We start from the raw sequence: 26333 nt of genomic DNA on the forward strand, positions 1-26333 counted from the left end.
TTATATCAATCCTATAAGATGGGGATAGTTTTGGTATTTAAACAGTATTTTATGATTGTTAATCTTATGTTAATTTTGTTACATTCTTATATCATCTTAATAAAATTTGATAAATTCCATATATTTTACTATCCTTTGTTAGTTCTTTCAAATGATATTGTAAAATATAATAAATATGATATAAAATTTAAATATTTTCAACTAACTATAATTTCTAAGCAGATGAAACAAAAAATTTGTCTGGTTGAATTTTTGCAATAGCATTAGATTCTATTCTTCTTTAATATATTTCTGATGAAGTCCCCAATCATTCTTTGAAAGCTTCATATTTTTTTATAAAAAAAGTATACTTTTTCCATTTCCAAATGGATCATTACTATGATGAGCCACATTGATTTCTATTAGTTTCTTTGCTTCTTCTGTATTATAATGTGTGAAATATTTAGATTTAATATTTTTATCAATAAAATTTTGTTAAGTTCATTGATATATATCAAATAAAAGCAAAAATTTTGAACTTGGCAGGCTGAAAAACAAAAATATCTCAAAATATAAACTGATGATATATAATGTTTTAAATAAATGTTGAAATTCTATAAATAAAAATTAATTTTAAATTGAATTTTTTCCAGACAATTGATTTTTAGCTGATATAATATATTATATTTTTTAAATCTTGATTTATCTCCTACACAGAGGTGATTCAGCATCAGTTCAAATAAAAGTTAAAAATTAATAGTTAATCTATTTTTAATTTTTTATTCAACAAAATTTTCATCATATTCATCAAATACATGTTCAAATAAAAAAAGTAAGAAACATAAGAATGTTCCTACATTTAAGTTTGGAGTTTATGATAAATCTGAAATTTAAGGAAAATAGCCTCTGTCAAGGAATAAAAACTTTTGACAAATTTTGACGCTCTTTTATGGCAAAAATTTTTAAATGTTTCTGAAACAACTAATAGACCAAGCAAATCAAGCAGCAATAAATTCTATCATTCGCCCTCAACGCGCCAGGTATAAATTAAAAAACTTACCATATAAAATTGATATACAAGGATATCCGTTCCCAGTATTTCGCCAAAACATTACATTCAAAAATAGCCGCAAACAAAAACTTGTCGGATCATATTTTGCTCCTACTGGAGAAATTGAAAATCCTCCATGTGTAATTTATCTTCATGGAAATGCATCATGTCAAGTAGAAGGTTTCTTTCTTGTTCCAATCTTTATTCCTTTTGGTTGCTCTGTTCTATGTTTTGACTGTTCTGGTTCTGGTAATAGCGAAGGAGAATTAATTTCGCTTGGATATCATGAAAGTGATGATGTATTATGCGCTATTAAATTCCTTAGAGAACGATATAAAGTTGGAAAGATCGCACTTTGGGGTCGATCAATGGGTGCAGCAACATCATTAATTACAATTTCCAAAGATCACACAATTTCCTCAGCAGTCATTGACTCTCCATTTGCTTCCCTCCATGATCTTGCTGTTGATATTGGCAGTACCATGCCATTTCCAAAATTTATGGTGAAAATATATGTGAATTATATGAGACGCAAAATTCAAACAGTCGCAGGATTTAACATTGATGATGTAGAGCCTATCAAAGATTGTTCTACTTCAACAACACCACTTTTTATTATCCACGGTGCAAATGATACATTTATTCCATGTGAACATTCAAAGCGCATTTTCGATGCGTATGGCGGTCCGAAGCATATCGAACTTGTACCGGGCAATCACAACTCCCAAAGGCCACAAGAAGTTATTGTAATGGCCGTTCAACATATTGCGAATGCATTTGGAATCGAAATTGATGTTGATGCAATTCCATCAATTGATGACGACAATGCATCATTCCACTTCGAAAATGCATTTGAAATGAACAAAAGCGAAGAAAGCGCTTTCGATACTGCGAATCATGAAAATAAGAAAGAAGAAGAAAATAATGATGAAATAAATAGTAACAATAAAGAAAATGAAGGAAATGTAATAAAGGAAAACGAAAACAAAGAAAACACTCAAAAAAAAAATAATATTCAAAGTGATACAAATGAAAGCGACGAGAGCACTAATGTGAAAGAAGAAAATGTAAAAGATGAAAAAGAAAGTGAAGAAAATGCTCAAAAGGATGAAAACGAGAGCGAAGGAAATAACGAAAAAGAAAGTAAAGAAAGTACTGATGTGAAAGAGGAAAATGCAAACGAAGAAAACGCTCAAAAAGTAAATAACACCCAAAATGGTGCAAATGAAAGCGACGAGAACACTAATGTAAAAGAGAAAAATGTAAAAGATGAAAAAGAAAGTGAAGAAAATGCTCAAAAGGAAGGAAATAACGAAAAAGAAAGTAAAGAAAGTACTGATGCAAATGAGGAAAATGCAAACGAAGAAAAAAATGTTGAGAATGAAGAAAATGAAGAAAAAAATGTTGAGAATGAAGGAAATGAAGAAAAAAATGTTGAGAATGAAGAAAATGGTACTCATAATAATACAGATGAAAGCAAAGAAAATTCTATTATAAAAGAAGGAAATACAGCTGAACATGTTAATGGTGGAGAAAATGTTGTTTAAAATGATAATAAATATTTAAATGTAAATATGAATTTTTATCTTAAAATAAGTTTTTGTTAAAACTGAATTCATGTTGAACGCACTCATTTCTTTTCTATATCTATAACGAATGGGAAAGGTAAAGGCATAGCGCCATGAATAGTTATCATAATAAAATCTAATGCTTTTAACAAGCATTGTATATAAACTCAATCAATTACAAGAATTCAATAATGGTATCAACTCTTCAAAAATACTGAAAATATACATCTAATATATTAAACATTTTTTGGTATCTATTGAAGCAGATAATGTGAATTTGAAGATAAAGATTATGTTTTTAATTCTGGTAGTTTAATTTTTTATTTATTAGTAAAATTAGCCATATTTGATTATTTTTATTAAACAATTTTATATATCATTATTTGTAGTGCTATATATATATATATATGCATGAATTTTTTGTTTTTACTTTAAATACTTTTTTTTAAGTTTATGTATGTGGCTTAATCATGTTAGTCCATACCAAAATTGGGAATTTAAAAAAAATTCAAATATTTGAATTTTTATTTAAAGTTTAAACGGCATAAATAAATTTGTTATTCAACATAGCGATAGATGTACATACATTAAAAACTTAAAGTTTTATTCTCGTAAAAATGTTTGAAAGTTTATTTTTAGTTATTTTACCCATTTTCCATCGTCAAAGGGTAATTTCATATGCTGATCTTTGTTTTTACTAAATTAACATTACTAAAAACAACAGCAGATTTAGTACCACCTTTCGAGACCACAGAAAATGGGGGTATAGGACTTTGGGAGTTTACAGGTTCAGCTGGTCTTGTTGATGATGTTATCTTACTTGTTCCCCCAGTTCAATATAGTGCGGGTTCAGCTTGGACTAACTCACAAATTCCAACTGGTGAATGGTCAGTAACATATAAGATAAAAATTTATGAAGGATCTGGCGGTGGCGGATTTGGAATTTGGTTTGTTGATAAATATGGAGCGTACGGTCAATTGCACGGAGGACCAGAAGTGTTTAAAGGATTTGGTCTTACCGGAACAATTATCACAAATGATAATCGATCACATTCTTTAAAATTAAGCTTTTTAGAAAATGATGGCACAACTTCTTATGACTACTCCACTCTTCCAGATCCTATTTTTTACAAATTCCATAGAGCAGATGATTTATCTTTTGAGTTTCGATTTAACTACAAAAATTTAGTTATAACATTAACAGAAGCAAATAAACATACCAAACTTTTCCAGAAGGATATCACAGTACCATACCAAAACAACTATATGGGTATTTCTGCTAATTCAGATCAATTCACCACTAGAATTGATCTTTTATCCATTAAGTTCAAGTTAAATCTCTCTGACAAGCGCAAGAGTTCTGATAATGAAGATGAAAAAATGAATACACGTGATGCCACATTATCAAATAAGGATAAAACTGGTAAATATCAGCCCAAAGAAACCATTCTTTTACGTAATCCTGTTTTCTCTGCCACCACTGAGGCTCTTCAATCTCTTTCTCAACAAGGCGAACAATTTTCAAATGATATGATTGATGTTACAGTTCAAAAAGTCCTTAATATCATCTCCGAGATGACCTTTGCCTCCACTGATGTTGCTTCTTTTACCGAACTCAACGATTTTATCACACGCACATTATCTCCACATGCACAAAAGTGGCAAAAACGAACCATTCGAATGGTTGACCAAGTTAAACAAAGCCGCGACATATTTGAGACCGCTTTTGATAGCACAAAGGACATATTGGAGAATTGGAATGCGACAATTATATCGAATACTGAGAAAGCGACAAAGCATGTTTACGGCCTGGACGACCTTCTCAAGCGGGAGGCAGAAATGGAAATCGAGGAAACAGAAGAAGGACTAAAAGCTGCCGTTGAAGGCAGTGGACTTGTAAAGGCATTGATTGGAATCGCTTGCGCAGAGATAGTAATGATGGCGCTGCTCTTTGTCGCATTAAGAAGCGGGAAAGTGCACTTATTTTGAGAGATGGACAAAATAAAAATGTATTAACTTTTCTGTACACGTGAAATCTTTTATAGATTTGACGATTAATTCCATATTTATCGTTGTGTTCTAATGGGTTAAAATAATCTGTTTCAGGAGGATCGCGTTTTAATGAGGCATGTTTCTTAAAAAATCTTTTATAGTATTGCAATATGGAATTATATTTATATGTCACATTTACAGGAGTAATGATATTGATCTTAAAGTAAAATTCATTAAAACAAGAGTGATGTTTAATTGGACATCAAATGAAAGAAAATCTAACATATATTGTTTATTACATAGCAAAATAATAGAATCAGTTGATCTTGAGACTACACCATCATTTAATTGATTTAATAATGGTCAGAGTACTCTGTTAAAGATGATGGTGATCAATGGCTGTAAATACCAATTTTGTTCATTTTAAAGATGGAATGTCGAGTTTACTTTAATTACAATTTATTTGCTTTGCCTTATTAATAAATAACATGTTTGTTTATGTGTACAATGCTCACAATTGAAATGCAATAATTTTAACAATCAATGGCTAATGTTTGCTTCCGACTTTTTATATAATTTGAAGTTTTCAAGCATGACATAACATTGTTTATGATATACAAATGATTGAATTTTAATGATGTTCATATACAAATAAAATTAAAAAGTATTTTAAACTAAAAAATATTTTATTTTTTATTATTACCAATATGGCACTGCCGCCTTCACCATAATATCAGAATTTTACGAGAGATTGCTTATGAATGCAATAACTTAATCTGCATATAAAGCATTTGGTCAACTAATGCAAGTTTGATGATATATCAGCTCAATTTCACTTTTCATAGAGTTATCACCTAACAATTTCTTATGAAAAGTAAAGAAAAGTGTCAAAAGATACACATTTAAAAAAAAGGCGGGTTTTTTTCATCCCAAGAAAAATCATTTTCTTTTTATTTTTAAACATGTTGGCTACCAAAAATCATCTATTTATTTGAACTTCTTTTGAATATGTTAAGTAAATATTTATTTAATTGATCTTATATTAAGATATTTGATTTTTTTTCATCATTGTGGCATAAACGTATTTGATACATTGAATTTCTTTACACATGTTTTTGCCATAACAACTTAATATTTTGATAATATATTAGAAATTTAAAATTTAAAACAACTGTTCATTTAATCTTTATGGATAAAATGATTTTTATTTGGAAATAATTGAAATAATTCATTTTTTATCTCAAAACATATTGTGATATTTTTCTGAAATAAATAAAGTATTCAATTTTTAATTCTCCGATTGTTTCTTCCAAAAAAATGAGCAAAACAGATGCAAACGAAGAAGATTATCAGAGTTCCCCTCGATACTACCCAAAACAACAAGAAATGCAATATCTAATACCAGGGTTGAGGCGTTATTTTTCATTTCCAGAAAGATCACAACAAAGGTCACAAGTTGTAAAAGAAGTAAAATCTTATCTAGAACAAATTAGCCCACATTGGAGCCACAGATCTGTCAGACTCTGGTTTAATAATAATAAAAACAATTATTTGAATATCCCTCTACAAATTCCAAATCAAGATAAAGCAAAATATATTATTGTCCAAAATCAAGATCCATTAATAAATCAAACGCCAAATATTGGATATATTCCAGCACAACAAAATGCACTTCCAATTCGCATTTTCCAAAATCAAATTCCACAAGCAATTCCACAAACAACTCCAAAACCAGAAAACCCACAGATGCGTAAAATAATTGATGCGGGCCCATCACCACAATATATTCGTCCACAACAATTTTCTCTTTTGTCACAGGAAAATGAACCACAAAAGATACAACAGTCATATCCTCCTATTTCATTTTCAAAAGACAAAAAGCGCCCTATAAAATCTCTCGAACAATGTCTTGTTCCGATTAAGAATTTAATGGATGAAATACGAAAAATTAGTCCTCAAGATCCAAAGTACAACCCGAGCATGTTGGATCTTGATCAACAATGTCAATATGTCCAAAAGAATTATTCACCATTTCTTCCAGATAAGATTGATCCCACAGAAAAATATGTTTCTCTATCTCTATCACCTCATGGGTTACAGTCTTTATATAACTTTGGTAATGGACCATCTAATTCTAATTTACATGAGGAAGGTAGCGAATTTCAATTACAGAAATTTCCTTCACAGTTTTCCTTGTTTTCTCTTCCTGACTTATCTTCCGTTGGACAGAACGAGCAGCCCCTTCAGAAGTCGTCCTCGTCCATCTGGAAGGCGCTATCTTTCACAGACCAACAGATTCAGCCGTTTATTGATTCTGTCATAACCGCTGATTTAGCGGTTTATGTGACGTATTCGGGAAATCAGACATTAATTCTTTATTCAGACTATAAAGCCGAATATCCTAGATGGGAAAATATTGTGTTAACGAATCCTTCAAAGGTTGCACATATTCAAGTAACACCAAATAACTTATGGATTTTATCCACTTCAAGTAATTTGGAATGTGTAACACATATATCTTTTTCTAATAGCTCTAAGCAAACAACAATCTCTCTTGCATCTTCAAAAGGTGATTCTAACTTATCAATTTTTGGAAATGGAGTAATTTCATCTTTTGTAAATGATCCAACCCTATACTGTATTGATGAAAGCCTCCAGCAGTCAAAGATACAAACAAGTTACCCCGGAATTACAAGTTTAATTGAAATGGATAATAAAATTATTTGTGGAGTAACGCAAAGTTGTTCACCAAGAATGATAACAACTTTTGGCCAAGAAGAGTGTTCTTTTATTGGCCATTGTGGGGAAGTTATAAAACTGATAACAATTTCATCAAATACATTTGCATCTCTTGGTTTGGATCAATCGATCCGGATATGGGATATACGAGATAAAAATCCAATAACCACCATTTTAACACCCGATTTTTCTGTTCTTAGCATATCGGGCAATTCAGAATATATATTTTGTGGTCGTCAAGACCAAAAAATTGGTGTTGTTGACATACGTAAGCCTCCTGGGAAAGTTGTTCTCGGGATTGCGACAGATGATTATGAACCAACCGTTCATCGATATGACGATCAAACAAACAGATTTTATATGTTTGGTCGGCCATCACAAGAGAGAAGCATGCTTACACCAGATGTACAGGCTGCTTCAAGAGTTTTTCGTGTGTATCAGAATATACTTGAATAGATTCTAAAAATAAAATAATAATAAATAGTGACTGATAAATTATTTGTTTGTTTTATAGCATGAAAACAAGATAAACAATAAGAAATAAAATCTAATTTATGCTTTTTTGGGTGAGAAAGCACATTTTGGCTTCTTGTGAATAAACTTCAGAATATTCAGTGGCTTTTTGGTCTGGCAAAAATTACATTTCGATGAATATCAGACTGAAAGTTAATGTAGGAACCTTAAAATGCTATAAGATAATTTTAAAATAACGCATGCAAGCAAATATGCAGTTTTTAAAATTGATCTTTTATTTTAACATAATCATTTTTAATGAAAAACCAAAATCTAATCATAATAAAAAGAATTTTTTTATTAAAAGTTTTCTCCAAAGATATTAAATATAGAGATTCATCAAAATTTCTTATATTAATGATTTTTAAAATACATACATTAATATTAAATCTTCATTTGCATCATTAAAATCAAGAGACACACTATCAGTGAGAAATATTTTTTCGTAAGAAATGTTTGAACAATAACTCATTATTTATACTTCATGTATACATAGAAAAATATATACAATGAAAATGTTATTTCCAATATAAAAAAAATAAATATGATGAATAATAAATATTAAATAGCATCATTCGATACAATTATTTGATTTAGATAATATTCTTTATAACACATTCCTTTGATTTATAAAATCTAGTTCATTTATTGTTTTCATAAATTTCGAACAATATGAGTGAGTTAATATTTCATTAAAAAATACAATTAACGTAAAAAAAATTTTTATTTCAATATCTTTATTTCTGTTTCAAGTTTAGGCATTTCGAAGTTATGAATGTCAATGTGTTGAAATTCTTTATTATTTCCGAAATATATAAAACTTTTAATTTTCTTTAAGTCATTATAGAAAGTCAAACAATAAAATGCGTAAAATATAGAGATGAAATATTCTCCAATTGTTGAGAGAGTTACGTTATATCTTACCGCAAAAATTTGTTCACTAAAAGCGGCAAGATTCAAAGATAGAAATTGACAAATAATGAAAAAGAATCTAAGTCTGCGTTTTAAAGTTGGAGTGTCTTTCCAAGTAATTTTGTGTCCTATAAGTTGTATGATCGTAATATTGAAAAATGCAAGATATGTTGACAAATAATGGAAAATTGGAATTTCATCACATGGAAAAATTGGAATTAATATGAAGTATACATACGCTAAAAATAAGAGTGTGTATAAATCGCTTTTTAACTTGTCTGAGATAGAATAAAATTTGTAAAGATAAAAAATGTAATACATGAAAAATGAAAACACCACATTCCCTACAACAGAGAAGCAGAGAAACATGACAAATTTATTTGGTGATTCTAATCCTGTTTCTGAAACTGTTGGAAGATAACCTGCTAACCTTTCTTGTGTAATAAAGACTGTTAATAAAACTACATTTATTGCTGGTGGGAAAAAGGCATTAATAATTACGAGAGTTTTTAATCCATAATTTAATTTTTCTCTCCTTTTCCTCGCCATTCAACTAACCGTCACTTTCCATTTCACTTCATATTTCACTGTCAATTTTTCATATCGCATTTGATACAAAACATTTTCGAAATTATTTCATCGATTTTGATAAATATTTATGATAAATACGATATATTAAGTAAATATTTATTTAATATTAAATATAAGACATACAATGAAGGGTAAATCAGTCATTTTTAAAATATTTACAAAAATTATGCAACTTATAAAATAATAGCTCAGAAAAACGGAAGAAAAAATTAAAAAAAAATATTGAAAATTTTCATGTTTATAAACTACAAAATTTATCATAAGACTAATCTATTATTAAGGTAATATTAAAATAGAAAATACATTAAAACATTTTTATTATCCTAAAATCGGAATTCTTTCCTAATGGGATCTATTAGAGGCAAGTTCAGCGGCAATGCCAACTTCGTTCCTTTGTATATTACCCTACAATTGGGCAATTGTACGCATCCATCATATAAATCTTGTGCATCATTGAAGATATTTATAAATGGTCAAAACTAGAATGTTTCCATTTTTCATCATAAAGCTATGAATAGGAAAAATTTATTAAAAGTTTTGAAATAAGGAACTGTTTTTCTTAGAGGCTTTATAATTAATTAGATGTTTTTTGTGATCTTTATGCATAAAGAAAAATCAGTAAATTTTAAAATCAATTAATATGATGAATGAATAACACAAATGATTTTAATATTTTCATAGGATATTGTTCTATAAGCAAAAATAAACTTAAATATACACAATTAAAATCTAAGAGAACAAATTATGGAGGAAAAAAGAAATGATTATCGAAAGATACATTTTTATTTAATATGCAAATAATCATGTAAAAATTCAATAACATTAGGTTCAGCAATTTCTTCAAAGAAGGTAAAAACTGTAAAAAATAATATGAATAAATTCCAAATTTTAAAAAGAATTATGGTATAATTTCAATGAATTTTATCTGTAATATTTAAATCAATTCCTTTATGTTTAACAAGTAATTTAACAACTTCAAGATTATTATGTGCAAACATAATTGCAACACGAAATATTTTAATGAATTTCCAAAATTAATATATAAATTTCAAATATAAAAAATTGCTATTATTTTTAATATTTAAATCAATTCCTTTATGTTCAAGAAGTAATTTAACAATATTGATATTATCACTAGAAACTGCATATATTAAAGCTGTATCAAAAATATAAAATTTATTCCAAATATAATATTTTTACTGTAAATAATTGAAATTAACAAAGAATTAAAAAAAGTAACATTTTGAGCATTAATATCAATATCTTTTTGCTTTAAAAGTAATTTAATGATTTTGATTGTGCATGATTCATTGTTTGAAAAAATTATGGAAAGACATGCAAAAATTAGTGTTGTGTTAAATTATTTATTAAAACTCCAAATATAATTTTAAAACATAAAATAAATGAAAGAAATATTATATAAAACAAATATATATCTTTACTACTGCAATCAATTCCTTTTTCTTTGAAAAGTAACTTAAATATTTCTAAATATCCATATGATGCTGCTACTGAAATTGCTGTTACAAACAAAAGAATAAAATTCCAAATGTTTTCCAAAAATTTCAAATATTCTCAATAAAATTCAAAAATAATAAACAAAAATTTTTACCATTAATATCAAAACCTTTATGTTCAAGAATGAATTTAACCAGTTCAATATTACCTGTATTAACTGCATATGGTAAAATATTAGTTGGAATACAATTTTCTTCAAGAAAATATTTAACAAGTAAAAAATTATTATTTTTTGCTGCTTCATTAATCATAGAATCATCAATTTTCATTCCTTCATTTGTTAAATATAACAAAATTTCGTAGTTATTATATTTAATACAAATCTCACCTAATTTAGATATATTATTAATTTCATTAGTTTTATTTTCATAAAGATATTTAAAAATATCATTTCGATGAAATTGTATTGCTGTTTCATAAGCACCTTGAAATGTTGCATGATTTTGTTCACATAAATGAATTATTTCAAGATTCCCACCTGCAACTGCATATCTACCTGCGTTTGTTACATCAGCTTCGTTTAATAATAAATACTTAAAACATTTAATTGATTTAAAAAATGCTGCATAATTAATAAGACTACATTCATAATTAACAAATGAATAACTTTCATAAAGTGATTTTTTAATATTTTGATTAAATTTGAAATTTGGTATTGATGATATTTCTTGAAGTTTTTCAATATCATCATTTCGAATTATTGTAGCAATTTCATTTGGATTATGTTCTCCTTGTACATATTTCTTATGAAGTTCCCAATCATTCTTTGATAGTTCATCAAAATTCTTAAAAAATTCTTCAGCATTATTGAAATAATATTTGATCTGAAATAATTCTTTTGGAAAATATTGAGCAAAATATAAATTTCTTTTATCTTCTAATTCTTCTGTTGTAATTATATTGTGTTCAAACATCTTCTCTAAAATATATTGCCATTCTTCACGATAACAATTCCTGGAAAGATGTTTTACAAAAGTTTTAATTATTTCGCTGTCGTTTTTATGGATTTCTTTTTCTTTGATTTCAATTTTCTTCAAAAACTCAAAATAAACTTTTGGGTTTTTTCGTTGTGAATAAAAAGATGAATATATTAATTTACATATTATAATATCAAATGAAATAGGAAAATAAGTAATGAGAAAATCAACTTGTTCAACAAATGGAATTTGAACATTTTCTTCACTTAATTCAAAAACCATTTTTTTGAGCATCAACAATGTCTGCAAATTAACAATATTAGTGTCGATGTTTAAAGTGGGTTTTGTATTATTATTTCCCATTTGTCATCCAACAAATAACTATCAAGCCCGAAAATATCGATAATTTTTAACGGTCAATTCAGTTGTCAAATCCTCTTTTCAAGTAGGATTTGACAGTACGATAAGTATTCAAAATTGACACTTTTTTGGAAAACCAATGAAATTTTATAAATTCATTTATTCAGTACATGAAGCATCAAACGAATTTTTGAAAGTACCAAAAAAAATTCATATTACAATAACAAATTTTTGAAATTTTGCGTATATATCGAAATTCTTATTCCATTATAAAAACTTTCCTTTTAAATAAAATTTTATATAACTTTGCTGAAATATACTAAAACAAATGTAGATCAGATTTATGCAAAAACAAATTGTAAAAATTAATTTTTGATGGAAATACATAGTGATCAATTACTAGAAGGAAAAATTGAATATTTTTATCTAAAACTTACTCTAAAAAACGCACTTGAAATATGTATTTAATGTGTCATTTTATTTCATGTCTTGAAAAGGTATGGAGAAAAATGAATTTTCATAATTTTAACGTACAATTTCCGACCGTTTATTATGTCTTCATCAAACCGACACATGTATAATGTAATGAAGAAAATGGGTTAAAATAATTTTACCTTGGGTAAAATTTTTGCCTGTAGAAAGGACAGACTCGTGATATGAACGAAAATGAGCCAAAGTAAATTTGATACCTTATAAAAGCTTAAATGCGCACAGTTTTTCAGAATGGTCAGAAGTTTAATGCTAATTATTTTTCGAGCCAGTATAAATCCAATTGATTGACCCAAAAAATGCTCTCAGAAAATCTATATCAAAAAGCGGAATTGTCTAGTTACCTTTAGAGGTTGGGTTGGATTTTGTTTTACCCAATAGAAAAAGGTAAAATATGCATCATTATGTAATGTATACTTCAGCACTGACTATTTCTGCGTGCTCACCATTAGATGCGTGCAAAATATTGTATTAAGTACTTCAAATAATTTCAAAATATTATTTTGAATTTGAAAATTATTAAAATAAATATTCAATAAAACAAATAAATATCTTTTGCATCAACGCCAATTACTTCTTGTTCAAGAAGTAATTTGACAGTAATATAATTTCGCATTACAAAACATAATGTTTTAGTCATAACTTGATCAACACGACCGTTAACTTCAGCAGGTGAAGTTAACCATTGAATTCGAAGTTATCGTTACCCGCATTCAAAACATTTGGCGGAAACCGGTTATTATCGTTTCAAATCACATTTCCCCTGAACTGCTCAAACCGTCAAATAACTTATGTCTAACCTTGGCTCCTACGGCTCTCAGGATTACCAATCACCGGACGCCACACTAAATCCACAAACACCGATCATTGCCGGCAACGATCCTCATGCACAAGCAGCGCAACAAGCGCAACAATTATTTCTCAGTCCAAAGTCTGAAGATCACACATTAGCCATGAAAATGCTTCTCGCCATGATGTCCAAAGGCTACGACGCGTCAGAGTTTTCTCCGTTTGTTGTTCAACAAGTTGCGTCACAAGATGCCGTATCTCGCCAACTTGCCTACGTGTATCTTAACCACTATGCAGCAGAAAGTCCCGAAACGTCGATACTTAGCATCAACACATTTCAGCGCTCGCTCACTGATTCTGATCCAATTGTTCGTGCGTTAGCAATTAAAGTTATGAGCTCGATCCGATCCAAAGAAATTCTTCCGGCGATACAAAACGCAGTTGTACAAGTGATTGGCGATCCATCGCCATATGTCAAAAAAGCAGCAGCATATGCAATGATCAAAGCCTCCGAAATGGAACCCAACGAAATCCCAACTTACATACCATTGATTGAACGACTTTTGGGCGATTCGTCTCCAATTGCATTTTCTGGTGCCATTGCCGCGTATTGGAGTCTCTGCCCCGACAACATCGAACTCCTTCACCCGTACTTCAAGAGCATATGCCAAAACATCAAAAAACTTGACGAGTGGTCACAGATGATAACACTTCGCGCGTTGACAACATATTCTCGTTATTGCTTCCGTAATCCGGACTTAGAAGACAACGATGAAGACGTATCAGCATTTTGGTTAGATACCGAAACTAAAGAGATCATATCTCCGGACCATTTGTTATTGATACATAGTGCGAAACAATTATTAAATTCGCCAAATCCAGCGGTGGTAATGGCAGCAGTTTCATTATTGTTTTATACTGCACCATCAGCACATATATCATCAGTTGCGAGACCTTTAGTTCGATTATTATATGAAGGACCAACAGTAGCACAAATAGCTTTATCGACAATATTAACAATAGCGTCAGTTCATAATTATATATTTGTACCACATATAAATCATTTCTTTGTCAAACAAAACGATTCTTCAGCAGTGAAACAATTAAAGTTAAGAGTATTATCATTACTTGCTTCACCTTCAAATGCTGAAATGGTATTAAATGAATTGTCATTATATACCGGAAGTTCTGATATTGAATTCGCTGCAACAGCTGTTCGAACTATGGGTAAAACGTCGATGTGCAGTGACGCAATTATACCTCAATGCTTAACTTCATTAATTAAATTAATGAGTAGAGCCGAAGGAAAAGTTTTGTCCGAAGTTGTGTTAGTTATTGCTCATATCTTACGTAAGAAACGTGGCACTGAAGATGAAACAGAAGCATTACATCAGTTATGTCGTAAGTTCTTAATAATTAAAGAGCCGCGTGCACGTGCTGCAGTTTTATCGATTGTCGGCGATATGTATGATACACATCCTGAATTCGCACCACAATTACTTAGACATGTAGCGAATAACTTCTTGGAAGAATTAGGGCCTGTTAAACTTCAAGCATTAACTCTTTCGGCAAAATTGATATCGTCTGGAATAGATTCGAAAGTCCCATTATATGTCTTGAAAATTGGCGAACGTGATTCTGAATATGACGTTAGAGATAGAGCGAAGTTTTTGTTGGCGTTGATATCAAATTCTTCAAGTGAGATCAAAGATAACTTAAAGAATTTGTTGTTTCCCAAGAGATTACCTCCACAATGGACAAATATTGATAATGGATGTAGCGAATTTCAAATCGGTACTTTCTCGCATTACTTCAATAGAGCTGTTGGTGATTATGAGCCATTACCTGATTGGGCACCTGAAAGTGAACTACCTGATGAATCAGTAAGAGCACAAGCCAAAGTTTTGCCTGATGGTACAGCTGTAAGTGCTATTGGTGGTGATGAAGATGATGTAAATATTGATTTGGATGATTGGTTTACACAAAAAGATGATGGTGATGATGGGGATGAATATGGCAGCGAATACTCTTATTCAGAAGAAGATTATGGTGATTATTCATATGAAGAAGAGGAACCAGAAGCGAATCAAGCAAATGATTCATTCGGTTTCTTCGATTAGTTTTTTAATTTAAAAATCAATTTCAATTCTATCAAATTTGATGTTCTGCACTTTTGTGTAAGTTGTGTAACGTAAAGAAATGCAGTCACATTTTTGTAAGTTATTTAAAAAGTGGATAACGCGATTTGCATCGATCGAAAATAACACAAAAAGTGGGAATTTTCACACGCAAAATCATACATCATGAAAACTTGTAAAAATTGCAAGAAAAAATAGGATAGACGTATCAAAAATCTCAAATTTTTAAAACATTTTTTGTAGTAGAAATAATAATAAATGGATCTTAATACAAGAATAAATGTCGAGCACAAAAAGTTCACTAAAAGATGTTTTTAAAACAAATTATGACAGCTTGTGAATTTGCTCTTTACCAAAAATCGAAATCACTGAATTCATGGGAACATGGATCAAAATCTGAAAATAGATATTCAGCTCTTGGTTTGTTTGTTGAGTGAGCGTCTCCAGTAGCGTTACTTTGTTATAGAAATTCCTGAATCTTTTTACCTATTATTTCAAGTTTTTTGAATTCAGGATTGTTGACATCAATCTTTTCATCCTTGAGAGAAATAACGGTGCAATCATCATTTGGTACCGTAATTGTTATTGATTTAATTGTTTTCGGGTATGAACTCTTTCGTCCCATTAATAAAGTGAATTGGATCGTTCAACCAAAATCACTTCACCTTGTTAGTCATTACAACGAGTTTAGAAATTTTTGTATTCTATGATCACACAGAATTATTTGAAAGAGAGACCCACAAAAATAACCGTTTGACTGATGCTTGATTCATTTTCATAAATTTCATGAAAATTTCAAACCCAAAGTTATTATGAGAATTTTTGAGATAATAATGGTATGGCAAATGGAAATATTTACCAGTAAATTAAGATAAAACATTCAAAATGTTGAATAACATTTGTTGTATTCTCACATGAGACATACACGTGTATTAATATTATATTTCTTCATATTAGAAACTTTTAAAAGTTGCTTACACAACTCTAATCATTCGCAGTAACTAGTTAAATAACCATCTAAAATGAAATAACAAGTTGATCAATTATTTGTATATAGGGATTAAGGTTAATTGTATTCTTTTAATAATTTCATAAACATGCATATAATTTAATGCCTCTACAAATGAAAGCATTTTTCACTTGAATGATTTGGTGTAGGTGGAGCGCACTTGTAGACATAAAAATTTACAGATACAATATACCTTTAAAGATTTCTGCTGATGTGTATGTAAGTTAGCAAGTCTTTAACTTGCATTATGATTTAATGTAATTTTATCAATTTCTTTATTAGAATTGATGAAGGCATATTATTTTCGGCCTTTTTGATAAGCAATAAGTCTCACAATGAAAATAGCCAATTAAAACGTGGAAAAGCTATAAACGGTTTCCAAGTAATGGAAAAGTGTCAGAGCAAAAAGTGAAATATCTCTACGATCATTATGCATTTAATCACAACGGTTTCAAACTGATGAATTGTTGCAAAAGAGAACTTCATTTTTGCGCAGCCAATGGGAGAAGAACTTCACGCAAAAGTTTGCTTTACAAAAATGCTAACACAAAAGAGAAAGAAGTGGGATGATGGAATAGCCATAATTAAACATTCAAAAGAATTTCAAAATCGATATAGATTTGAAATCAGAGATTTAGAAGGAACAATAATCGAAAGTTCTATTTATAAAGAAGAAGGGGTTCCACCAGTTGGTGAAGATCTTCGAGTAGGAAAGCTTATAGTTAATATTGATTCATACGATTCATGTTCAATTGAAGAAAAAAAGGAAAAACCACCTCCAAGGACATTAGTTCGTCCGATTCGAACAGCAGGTGCTAACAGATTTGTAACTCCTCGATCTATTCCTCTCCAACAATCCAGAATTTCACCAGAAAAACAAAGCCCAGAGAGAACACATGTCCCGCATCTTAATATACAGTTCCAACCAAATCCAATAAAGTCAAATCAACCGGTAAATTCTGTTCCAGAAGAACTACCTAAGACAACCCTTATTAGGCCACGAACGTTTGAAGAGATTTTAGATTTTTATTCGGACCATCCTTCTCCACTTGATAAATTCAAAGTCACCAATTAAATCAATCGCACTTACGCATGAACAAAAAACTGGCCATGAAAAAACTGGTATCAGCCAAGCGAAAGATAACATTATTACAATAAGTTGTGGCGGGAAACTTGTTTTCACAACACATTTTTCTGAAAACTGTTTTTAATTATTGAATTTATCTATCGTTCGTTCTCAAAAAAGAAATTTTTAAACATAACCCACCAGCGCGCCCATTATATATTTTAACTAGATTTTCATCTTGGACAGATCTCTGCCCACAGAGGCACATATTTTTTAGATGTTAACATTGGAAAATATGCTCAAACTCCTTGAAACCCTAAAGAGTAAAAGATTGATTTCACTTTTCTAAAAGTTTTGTTGTGATTAAATCAAAAAAATGATCGATAGCTTTTTTTGAATTGTTTATCAATGACGATTGAACTTCAGTGAATATTAAGTTTCTTCACGACATTGGTCAAACGGTCTCTTAAGCAATGGTTTTAAAGTTGAAAGAGCTGATAGGTATCGACAAGGGATGTGTAAACAAAATGCAAATTGACAGACGTTTAGTCATTTTTTTTTTTGATCCGAATTGGATTTTATTATAACTTTACAAGTCGAACAATAGAGATCCTGTTCTAAAAGTGACACATATTCACCTTCTATCGTTAGGGGTACCCTGTCCATTTTGTTCTATTTTTGCCCAAAATAAAAAACACTGATTTTAACAATATTATTAAAAATTTTTTATTCACCAAAAAAGCCTGTGCAGTATATATCAAATTCATAAAATATTGAACAAGATATTTATTAATAATGATAATACTGAGGTTTTATTGTTTGTTAGCTAAGGGGCCGAATTAAGCCCAGAAAGGACGTGATTTTGAAGCCCAAAAATTGTTGAAAATCAAGAAATAAATAAAAACCACTTTTTTCATAATTAAAAGAATTTGTTTGATTTTCCACAATAAATTATTGTACCATATTTAAAACACACTAAAAGTGTTTATTTATTGCAATAAGTGAAGTTTTGTTGAAAAAAATCGGCGGTGTTCAATTTCGTGAATCCTGCTTGAGTGTGTAGTCCGACCAGATATGTATTGAAAGTATTTTTGAATCAATTAATCATCATAAGAAAAAATGAGTAAATAATATCCCTTGCATTCAATATTCTCAATATTAGTTTTCCGAGCAATTATCAAATGAAAATATTATTAAAATATAAAATATTAAAACACGATATTAGTAAAATATTTATTTAGAATAATATTAAAAATTATTATTTTATTTTTGAGATATTTCCATTTTATATTACGCTTAGATCTGGAAATCAGCGGTTAAGGCTTAAGCACTTTTCAGGAATCGGCGCGCGTTCAATTTCGTGATAGATGAAACGGTTGCTTAAGCACTTTTAAAGGAGACTTTTGATGAAAAATATTTTTATTCATATTCATGATTTAAAAGTTTGAACAAGTTCAAAAAATTTACCTGGAGATCCCCTGTTCAAAATGATCAATAAATATGACAATTGTGGGAATATTATAAGAAATGAAAAAATCTTGTTTTCGGTTATAAGAGTTCTTAAGCCCAATTTTTTGGCCTTGGGCTTCATTTTAGCGCCTTATTGTTAGCAAATCACGTATCCCTGTTATTTGTTCTTGGGTGAATATCTGTTGCTTATCTTCGCCAATGAAATACTACTTTTCGTATAAATTTTTGAAAAAACGAACTCTACCTTTCCTACTTTTTGGGTACTTTACAAACAGCCATTATTTCGAAAATTATTCGGGCAACAATTTAGTATAAATAATTCCAAATTTTTTTAAAAAAATTATTAGAAGGAGAGTTGGTTGATACCGTCTTTTTATATCCGATTATCTTTTTCCAACAAAATTTGTTTGTATTGAAAGAGTTGTGTAAGCGAAAAATTCCACAATGGGATTTTTATATAACTTGAAAATATCAATAAACATAGAGATTAAACCCTATATAACATGTCTTTAAGTGAATTCATTCCTATATTTTTTGGATATTTTTATTTTTTGATTTCAAATATTTGAAATGCTTACAAAAAGTTGATATCGTACACAAAAAGTCAACTCAAAGAAACATGTTGCTACAACTTTTTGTTCATTTTTCTTGAAATAACATAATTGTTTTATGTAAAAATTATTCAATATATGCTTCTAAATTGAAGTTGCTGATGTAATAACATTAAATTCTATTTATTTTCTATTTTTATCAAAATTTACAATAATTGCATTTCTTTATTTAAATGCATTATTTTGATGAATAACATTTACAATGATCAAAATCCTTCTGATTTTTATTATAAAGAGTAAACATTAATTTCATTTAAATTTTTTTTTCATGTTTTTGTGATATTCAAAAATATTTCTCAATTCACATGTCACATCATTATATTGAAATTTGTTGTGCTTAAATGGAAAATTTTTCTAAAATGTACCAAAGGATTTTGATAAAACTGTTATAAATACAAAATATTGATTGTATTCTATTTAATGGTACTTCAAAATTTAAAATATCATTGTGGAATTTTTTGTAACAAATCGAAATAATATTATATGAAAAAATAATTAAACATGGAGTAAAATTTTATATAAAAACAATTCCGTTTTAACTTTACTATTATTTGATAATAAATAAACTAAAATATTCAAATTATGATAAAAATATTTCAATATTTTGAGAATTTCAAAAAAATCAGTAAATTTGCGATTTCAAAATTTTTTAAAATAAATTACAAAATTATATTTATTAAGGTACCTATGTAACATAGAAAAAATTTGGCTTGATTTTATTAAGGATAATATTCATTTTTTGGGTGTTTTTTTTTCGCTTACACTACTCTGTATTGAATTAATATTATTCAAATGAATAGTTTTTGCATTAACATCAATTCCTTTATCTAAAAGTAATTTTACTATTTCTATATTATTATTTTTAACTGCTATATGAAGTGCTGTTTCAAATTATTAAAACATATTATAAATTATTAAAACATATTCCAAATTATTCAAATGAATATTTTTTGCATTAACATCAATTCCTTCTTTATCTAAAAGTAATTTTACTATTTCTATATTATTATTTTTAACTGCTATATGAAGTGCTGTTTCAAATTATTAAAACATATTATAAATTATTAAAACATATTCCAAATTATTCAAATGAATAGTTTTTGCATTAACATCAATTCCTTTATCTAAAAGTAATTTTACTATTTCTATATTATTATTTCTAACTGCTATATGAAGTGCTGTTTCAAATTATTAAAACATATTCCAAATTATTAAAACATATATAAAATTAGAGATATTTTGATTAATTTCTTCTTCTTTAATCTGAAATGCTTTTAAAAAATTTAAGTAAATATCATATTCATGTTTTGGTGATGAAAATGTATTATAAACTAATTTACTTATAATAATATTAAATTGTATTTGGAAATTTTAAATCAAAAAATGTCATTACTTTTTTAATGGATGGCTGCAAGTTTTCTTCTGTTAAACTGAATACAATTTTCTCAAGCTCAATTAGGAATTTCAAGCAGGTTGATAGATCATTCAACTTTTTATCTCCTGTGTTTATGGTAGTAATATCATCATCAGGCATTTAGTTCCATAGAACGTTACATAATTTTTTAACGATATCAAATTCATATAAAATATTAATAAACTTGTGGTTATTCATTAATGTAATGCATATTGTAATGTATATTGTAATTCATTAATGTATTGGTAAATTTAGTCATTATTTAGTTAGACACGAAGATAGTGTTAAAGTTGTTTGTATTGTTTTTGCAAAAACAAAATCTTATGACAGTCATTTTATTTAGTCTAATTTTATCCATGACATGGATGAGTGATATGATATTACATATCCTATAAATTTCTTTTCAATATAATTTCCCATTACATACTGTGATGCATATCAACCGAGTAATGCACATCGTTATTTTAATTGAACGCGACGATGAGAAATTTGAATGGAAAAGCAGTAAAATTTGTGTGAATAAAATCATTATTTAATGAAAGCTAAAAAAGGCTCTTCAAGCCCTACATACAAAGTAGTGATGGTAGGAAATTCAGGCGTTGGGAAAACTACAATTATTAATAGAATTTATAGTGGAAATTTTTTGGAAAATCACGTCCCAACAACAGGATCACAATATGTTACAATAACAAGTAAAGTTGATGAACGTATAGTTAACTTAGAATTGTGGGATACAGCCGGGCAAGAAGCTTACCGTGGACTTGTAGGTTTTTATGCAAGAGATTCAAAAGGTGCTTTTTTGGTTTGTGATGTTTCAAAGCAAGATTCTTTCCAATCACTCTCACAGTGGGTAGACTTTGTAAAGGAATCAGCTCCAGATGCAAAAATATATCTTTTTGCAAATAAGGTTGATCTAGATGATAGAGTAATTACATCACAACAAATAGAACAATTTGCAGAAGATCAAAGTATTGAATGGTCAGAAGGAAGTGCAAAAACAGGCCAAGGGATAAATGATTTAGTATCAAATATTGCATCAATTCTCTATGAAACGTTTGGTGAAAATGGCACTACGCATAGTTCAGTTACTCTTGAAGATGGCAAAAAACAAAAATGTTCTTGTTGAGTTTATTCAAAATACTTTTTGTAAAAATTTATAATCTCCACCAGTAAATGATATATATATATATATATATATATATAGTCTATGTAGTTTACAACTGTTTAAATTGAGTTCATTGATTATTATTGGATTGTTCAAAAATTTGTAATTCTTGATTGCACGGAGAACGTTTAACGATAGGAAATAACCGATTTATCAGAGAAATTATGTCCGATTCTGATGGGGAATATTGGTCTCAATGGAGCAAACCAGAAAATGAGGCAATACGTCAATTATTTCTTGCCTTTGGAGGAAATGCAAAAACAGAACCATTAGTTGCATCATTCACAGATATTTCTCTTTGTTCAAATGATGAAGAAAATGCAAATCCAACTAAAGGCACCATTTACTTAACTACAAAGAGGATGATATTCCTTCCTAAAATAGGATTTCCTAAAAAAGGCGCTGCTCATGCTACTTTTGATTCACTCTATTATTTATCAATTAACAAATCAGATCTCATATTTCTTATTTCTGATTCCAATGTTTCAACAATTAAAATTAAGTTTAATGATTGGAACACTCTTTTACAATGTTTTATGGTATTTCGTATTCTTGCTGAAAGCTCAATAAAAAAATCCACAGATGTTCCCACGATCCTTAAAGAAGTTTCCTCTATTGATGTTTCTCGTGTTTCTTATACATCCATTGCAATTGATCTACCCAATTCAACAAAACCTAAGAAAGTTATTGAAACGCAACCCGTTGAACAGCATTCAGAAGTTGATGAAAGCACAAATCCATGGAACCATTTTACTCATGCAATTGATTTTCTTAATAATTTCCATTTTGACATAATCATCAAAATCCGAATTCTTTTTGTTCTAGCCTTAATATCATCATGTCTCAAGTACGTTGATTTTCTCACATTCATATCCATCTTATCCATTGGCCTTCTGGCGTTTACTGCGTGGAAATTAATCAATGAGGAAACCGCCAAAAACCGCCAAACTCTTGAAGAAACTCCAAAAGCTATGAAAGGATACTTTAAAGTGTGCCAATTCTTCCAGGAATATATAGGATGGAGGAAGCCACGTAGGACGTTTCTTATTCTTCATTTTTTCATTGGAACTGTAATCACTTATTTCATTCTCCCACCAAAAGTATATAAAACTATGATGGTGGCGTTGGCTGCAGGAATGCTGATAAGGGCGCTGTTCCAATTAAGCACAAATGAGAAAATTTGTTCATCTCCATTATATGCAACTTGATTAATATGTTCCATCTTTTGTTAGGAATAAAAGAATTTGTTTGATTTGTTTTAAGGAAAACTTTGAGTTTTATAAAGAAAAGAATAGAAAAATGTTATTTGCTGGAAACATTACAGAAAACGAAAATAAAATAAAAAAATATTTTTTGATGATGAAAAAGAATAATTATTCAAAGAACATTTAAACTACATAAAAAGTAAATTAATGAGTTATTCCAAATGAAATAAACAATAAATTATAGCTTGTAAATAATCCACAAAAATCATGTAATCTATTGAATTAAAAATTACAGTTTGTAAAATAAAATATGAAAATATGTTCCACCAAATGAAGTTAACCACCAAATGTTGCATGAAGCAAGAGACTTCGACTTATTTCTATGTTGTTATTTCTATTTTCATTCTATTTCTTTTGGTTTGACATGTAATTATTTTAATTTATTTGATATTTTTGGGCATTTCCAATCTGAAGAATATCATTTTTTAACTTTCTTATTAACTAAAAATGATTTTACTTATAATACAAAATAAAAACCAGTAGCTAAATATTTTTTATTCTTTTTTAATTCACCATTGTTTCATACTTTATTTTTTTTATTAAAATGGAGATTTCTTCAACAAATAAAAAAATTATTTCTCATAATTCATTCACATAACAACTTCTTGTTTATATAATGAATTCATTCACATAACAACTTCTTGTTTACATAATGAATTCATTCACATAACAACTTCTTGTTTACATAATGAATTCATTCACATAACAACTTCTTGTTTACATAATGAATTCATTCACATAACAACTTCTTGTTTATATAATGAATTCATTCACATAACAACTTCTTGTTTATATAATGAATTCATTCACATAACAACTTCTTGTTTATATAATGAATTCATTCACATAACAACTTCTTGTTTACATAATGAATTCATTCACATAACAACTTCTTGTTTACATAATGAATTCATTCACATAACAACTTCTTGTTTACATAATATGTAGAACGTTCTTCATATTTCCTTCCTTGTACGCGCCTGTTTTTGTATCCAATGCCGACACTTTTAATATTCCTTCTTCGTCCACCTTAAATGTCACTGTAATTTTTGGTTCTCCAATTTTTCCGTTTGTGATCCCTCCCATCAAGAACTCGCCCAAAAACGAATTATTTCTCGCTGTTTGATCTTCTCCCATGAAGACGGAAATTTTAATTTGATTCTGGTAGTCAGAAGCTGTTGTATAGTTTTCATGAACTTCTATTGGAATATTCGTATTCTTCGCGATGATTTTTTGCATTTCCCCATTATATAATTCAACTCCAAGTGAATGCGGTAATACCGAACGAATTCGAACAATGGGATATTCATTACCAGCGATATCTCCGCCAAGAATTGCTGCACCACTTACGACAGCAAGTTCGGGATGTACTCGTGTTAGATTTAATGGTTCTTTTCCAAAGTACTCTCGAAGAATTGAACGAACTTTTGGTATCTTCGATGACCCGCCTATAAGAATATAATCGTCAATATTCTCCTTAAAGAGGCCTTTATCTTCTAAAACGCGTTTGACAGGGTTTAAAATTCGATCAAATAATTCTGAATTAATGCTTTCAAATTCTTCGCGTTTAATTTCGATCTTATAATCAATGCCACAAAGTGATGGACACGAAATGGTCGTTTTCTGATTCTTTGCTAAAACGATCTTGGCTTCTTCACATTTATCTTTCACAAAGAGAACAGATCGTTTGTTTTGAAGAAAGTCACAGTTGTGTTTTTCTTTAAAGCATTTGGCGACATAATGAAGAAGATTATTATCAAAATCTTGACCACCAAGATGTGGATCACCATCAGTAGCTATGACTTGAAAATCGTTTTTATCAACGTTAAGAATAGAAACATCAAGAGTTCCACCACCAAAATCAAATATAAGAATTTTTTTGTTATTATAATTAGAATTTTCTTTCAAGCCACATGCAATGGCTGCTGCCGTTGGCTCTTCAATAAGACGTAGAACTTTAAGACCTGCAAGTTCCCCTGCTTTGCGAGTGGCTTGACGTTGGTTACTATTGAAATCAGCAGGAATGGTAATAACAGCTTCATCAATTTTAACGCTATAAAAATCTTCGGCAAGGCCTTTCAATTCTTTGAGAATTTCGGAAGAGATTTCTTCTGGCAAAAAGATCTTTTGACTATTTTGGAATTGGATTTTGATCTTAGGAACACCACCATCTTGAACAACTGTGAAAGGCCATAAGTCTTTGCATTCTTTGATTATTGGATCAGTAAATTTTCTTCCAATTAGTCGTTTAGAATCAAATACAGTAGAGTTTAAGTACTGACTTGCTTGATCTTTTGCTACATACCCACAGAGTACTTGGCCATCTTCTGTAAAAGTTACATAAGATGGAATTGATAATTTGCTATTAATAGGGATTATCTCAACTTCATTGTTTTTATAAACGGCTACACTGCTGTACGTTGTGCCAAGGTCGATGCCTAGGATGTAACGAACTTTTTGCTTCTTCATGAGAAGACCTTCTAAAAAATGGTATAAAAAATGCCTAAAATTATGTCAAATGATCGGCATTTTGTAAAATTCACAATTCTTATGAAATTTTACGGTTTTAATCAACACCAATACTTTGGCAAAAACAACCATTTGGCTCTAAATAAAGTCCCAAAAAAATATCTGCTAAAATGACTTACATAAGATGTAGTTTTAAGTGATATTCATTCTTTAGAAAATACATTGAAAAATCAATTTTTTATCGGAAATTGATTGATATCTTTGAATCTCATTCAAATGGCCCTAATTCATCAGATGTTTATTACAAG

At 29.1% G+C, this 26333-nt stretch overlaps 8 protein-coding genes across 8 annotated transcripts; 7 read left to right on the top strand and 1 right to left on the bottom strand.

Moving 5' to 3' along the window:
* Positions 1-945: 945 nt before the first annotated feature.
* Positions 946-2577, top strand: GO595_002693 (Clan SC, family S9, unassigned serine peptidase; the record flags this gene model as incomplete). The annotated part of the gene is made up of 1 exon (XM_067915630.1): positions 946-2577. One exon carries the CDS (start codon positions 946-948, stop codon positions 2575-2577), a length of 1632 nt encoding a protein of 543 aa, XP_067776494.1.
* A 699-nt stretch (positions 2578-3276) lies between these two features.
* Positions 3277-4587, top strand: GO595_002694 (Legume-like lectin family protein; the record flags this gene model as incomplete). The annotated part of the gene is made up of 1 exon (XM_067915631.1): positions 3277-4587. The coding sequence occupies one exon, from the start codon at positions 3277-3279 to the stop codon at positions 4585-4587; it is 1311 nt and encodes a 436-aa protein (XP_067776495.1).
* Positions 4588-5907: 1320 nt separating this feature from the next.
* On the top strand, positions 5908-7785 carry GO595_002695 (uncharacterized protein; the record flags this gene model as incomplete). The annotated part of the gene is made up of 1 exon (XM_067915632.1): positions 5908-7785. The coding sequence occupies one exon, from the start codon at positions 5908-5910 to the stop codon at positions 7783-7785; it is 1878 nt and encodes a 625-aa protein (XP_067776496.1).
* A 5635-nt stretch (positions 7786-13420) lies between these two features.
* Positions 13421-15538, top strand: GO595_002696 (Adaptin N terminal region family protein; the record flags this gene model as incomplete). Its single annotated transcript, XM_067915635.1, has 1 exon — positions 13421-15538. One exon carries the CDS (start codon positions 13421-13423, stop codon positions 15536-15538), a length of 2118 nt encoding a protein of 705 aa, XP_067776497.1.
* Positions 15539-17103: 1565 nt separating this feature from the next.
* On the top strand, positions 17104-17640 carry GO595_002697 (uncharacterized protein; the record flags this gene model as incomplete). The annotated part of the gene is made up of 1 exon (XM_067915636.1): positions 17104-17640. One exon carries the CDS (start codon positions 17104-17106, stop codon positions 17638-17640), a length of 537 nt encoding a protein of 178 aa, XP_067776498.1.
* Positions 17641-21661: 4021 nt separating this feature from the next.
* On the top strand, positions 21662-22252 carry GO595_002698 (small GTP-binding protein; the record flags this gene model as incomplete). The annotated part of the gene is made up of 1 exon (XM_067915637.1): positions 21662-22252. One exon carries the CDS (start codon positions 21662-21664, stop codon positions 22250-22252), a length of 591 nt encoding a protein of 196 aa, XP_067776499.1.
* A 203-nt stretch (positions 22253-22455) lies between these two features.
* Positions 22456-23499, top strand: GO595_002699 (uncharacterized protein; the record flags this gene model as incomplete). The annotated part of the gene is made up of 1 exon (XM_067915638.1): positions 22456-23499. One exon carries the CDS (start codon positions 22456-22458, stop codon positions 23497-23499), a length of 1044 nt encoding a protein of 347 aa, XP_067776500.1.
* A 990-nt stretch (positions 23500-24489) lies between these two features.
* Positions 24490-26025, bottom strand: GO595_002700 (heat shock 70 kDa protein cognate 2; the record flags this gene model as incomplete). Its single annotated transcript, XM_067915639.1, has 1 exon — positions 24490-26025. One exon carries the CDS (start codon positions 26023-26025, stop codon positions 24490-24492), a length of 1536 nt encoding a protein of 511 aa, XP_067776501.1.
* Positions 26026-26333: the final 308 nt, after the last annotated feature.

This window comes from Histomonas meleagridis, assembly GCF_020186115.1.
Source record: "Histomonas meleagridis strain 2922-C6/04-10x chromosome Unknown contig_20, whole genome shotgun sequence".
Classification (NCBI taxonomy): Eukaryota; Parabasalia; order Tritrichomonadida; family Dientamoebidae; genus Histomonas; species Histomonas meleagridis.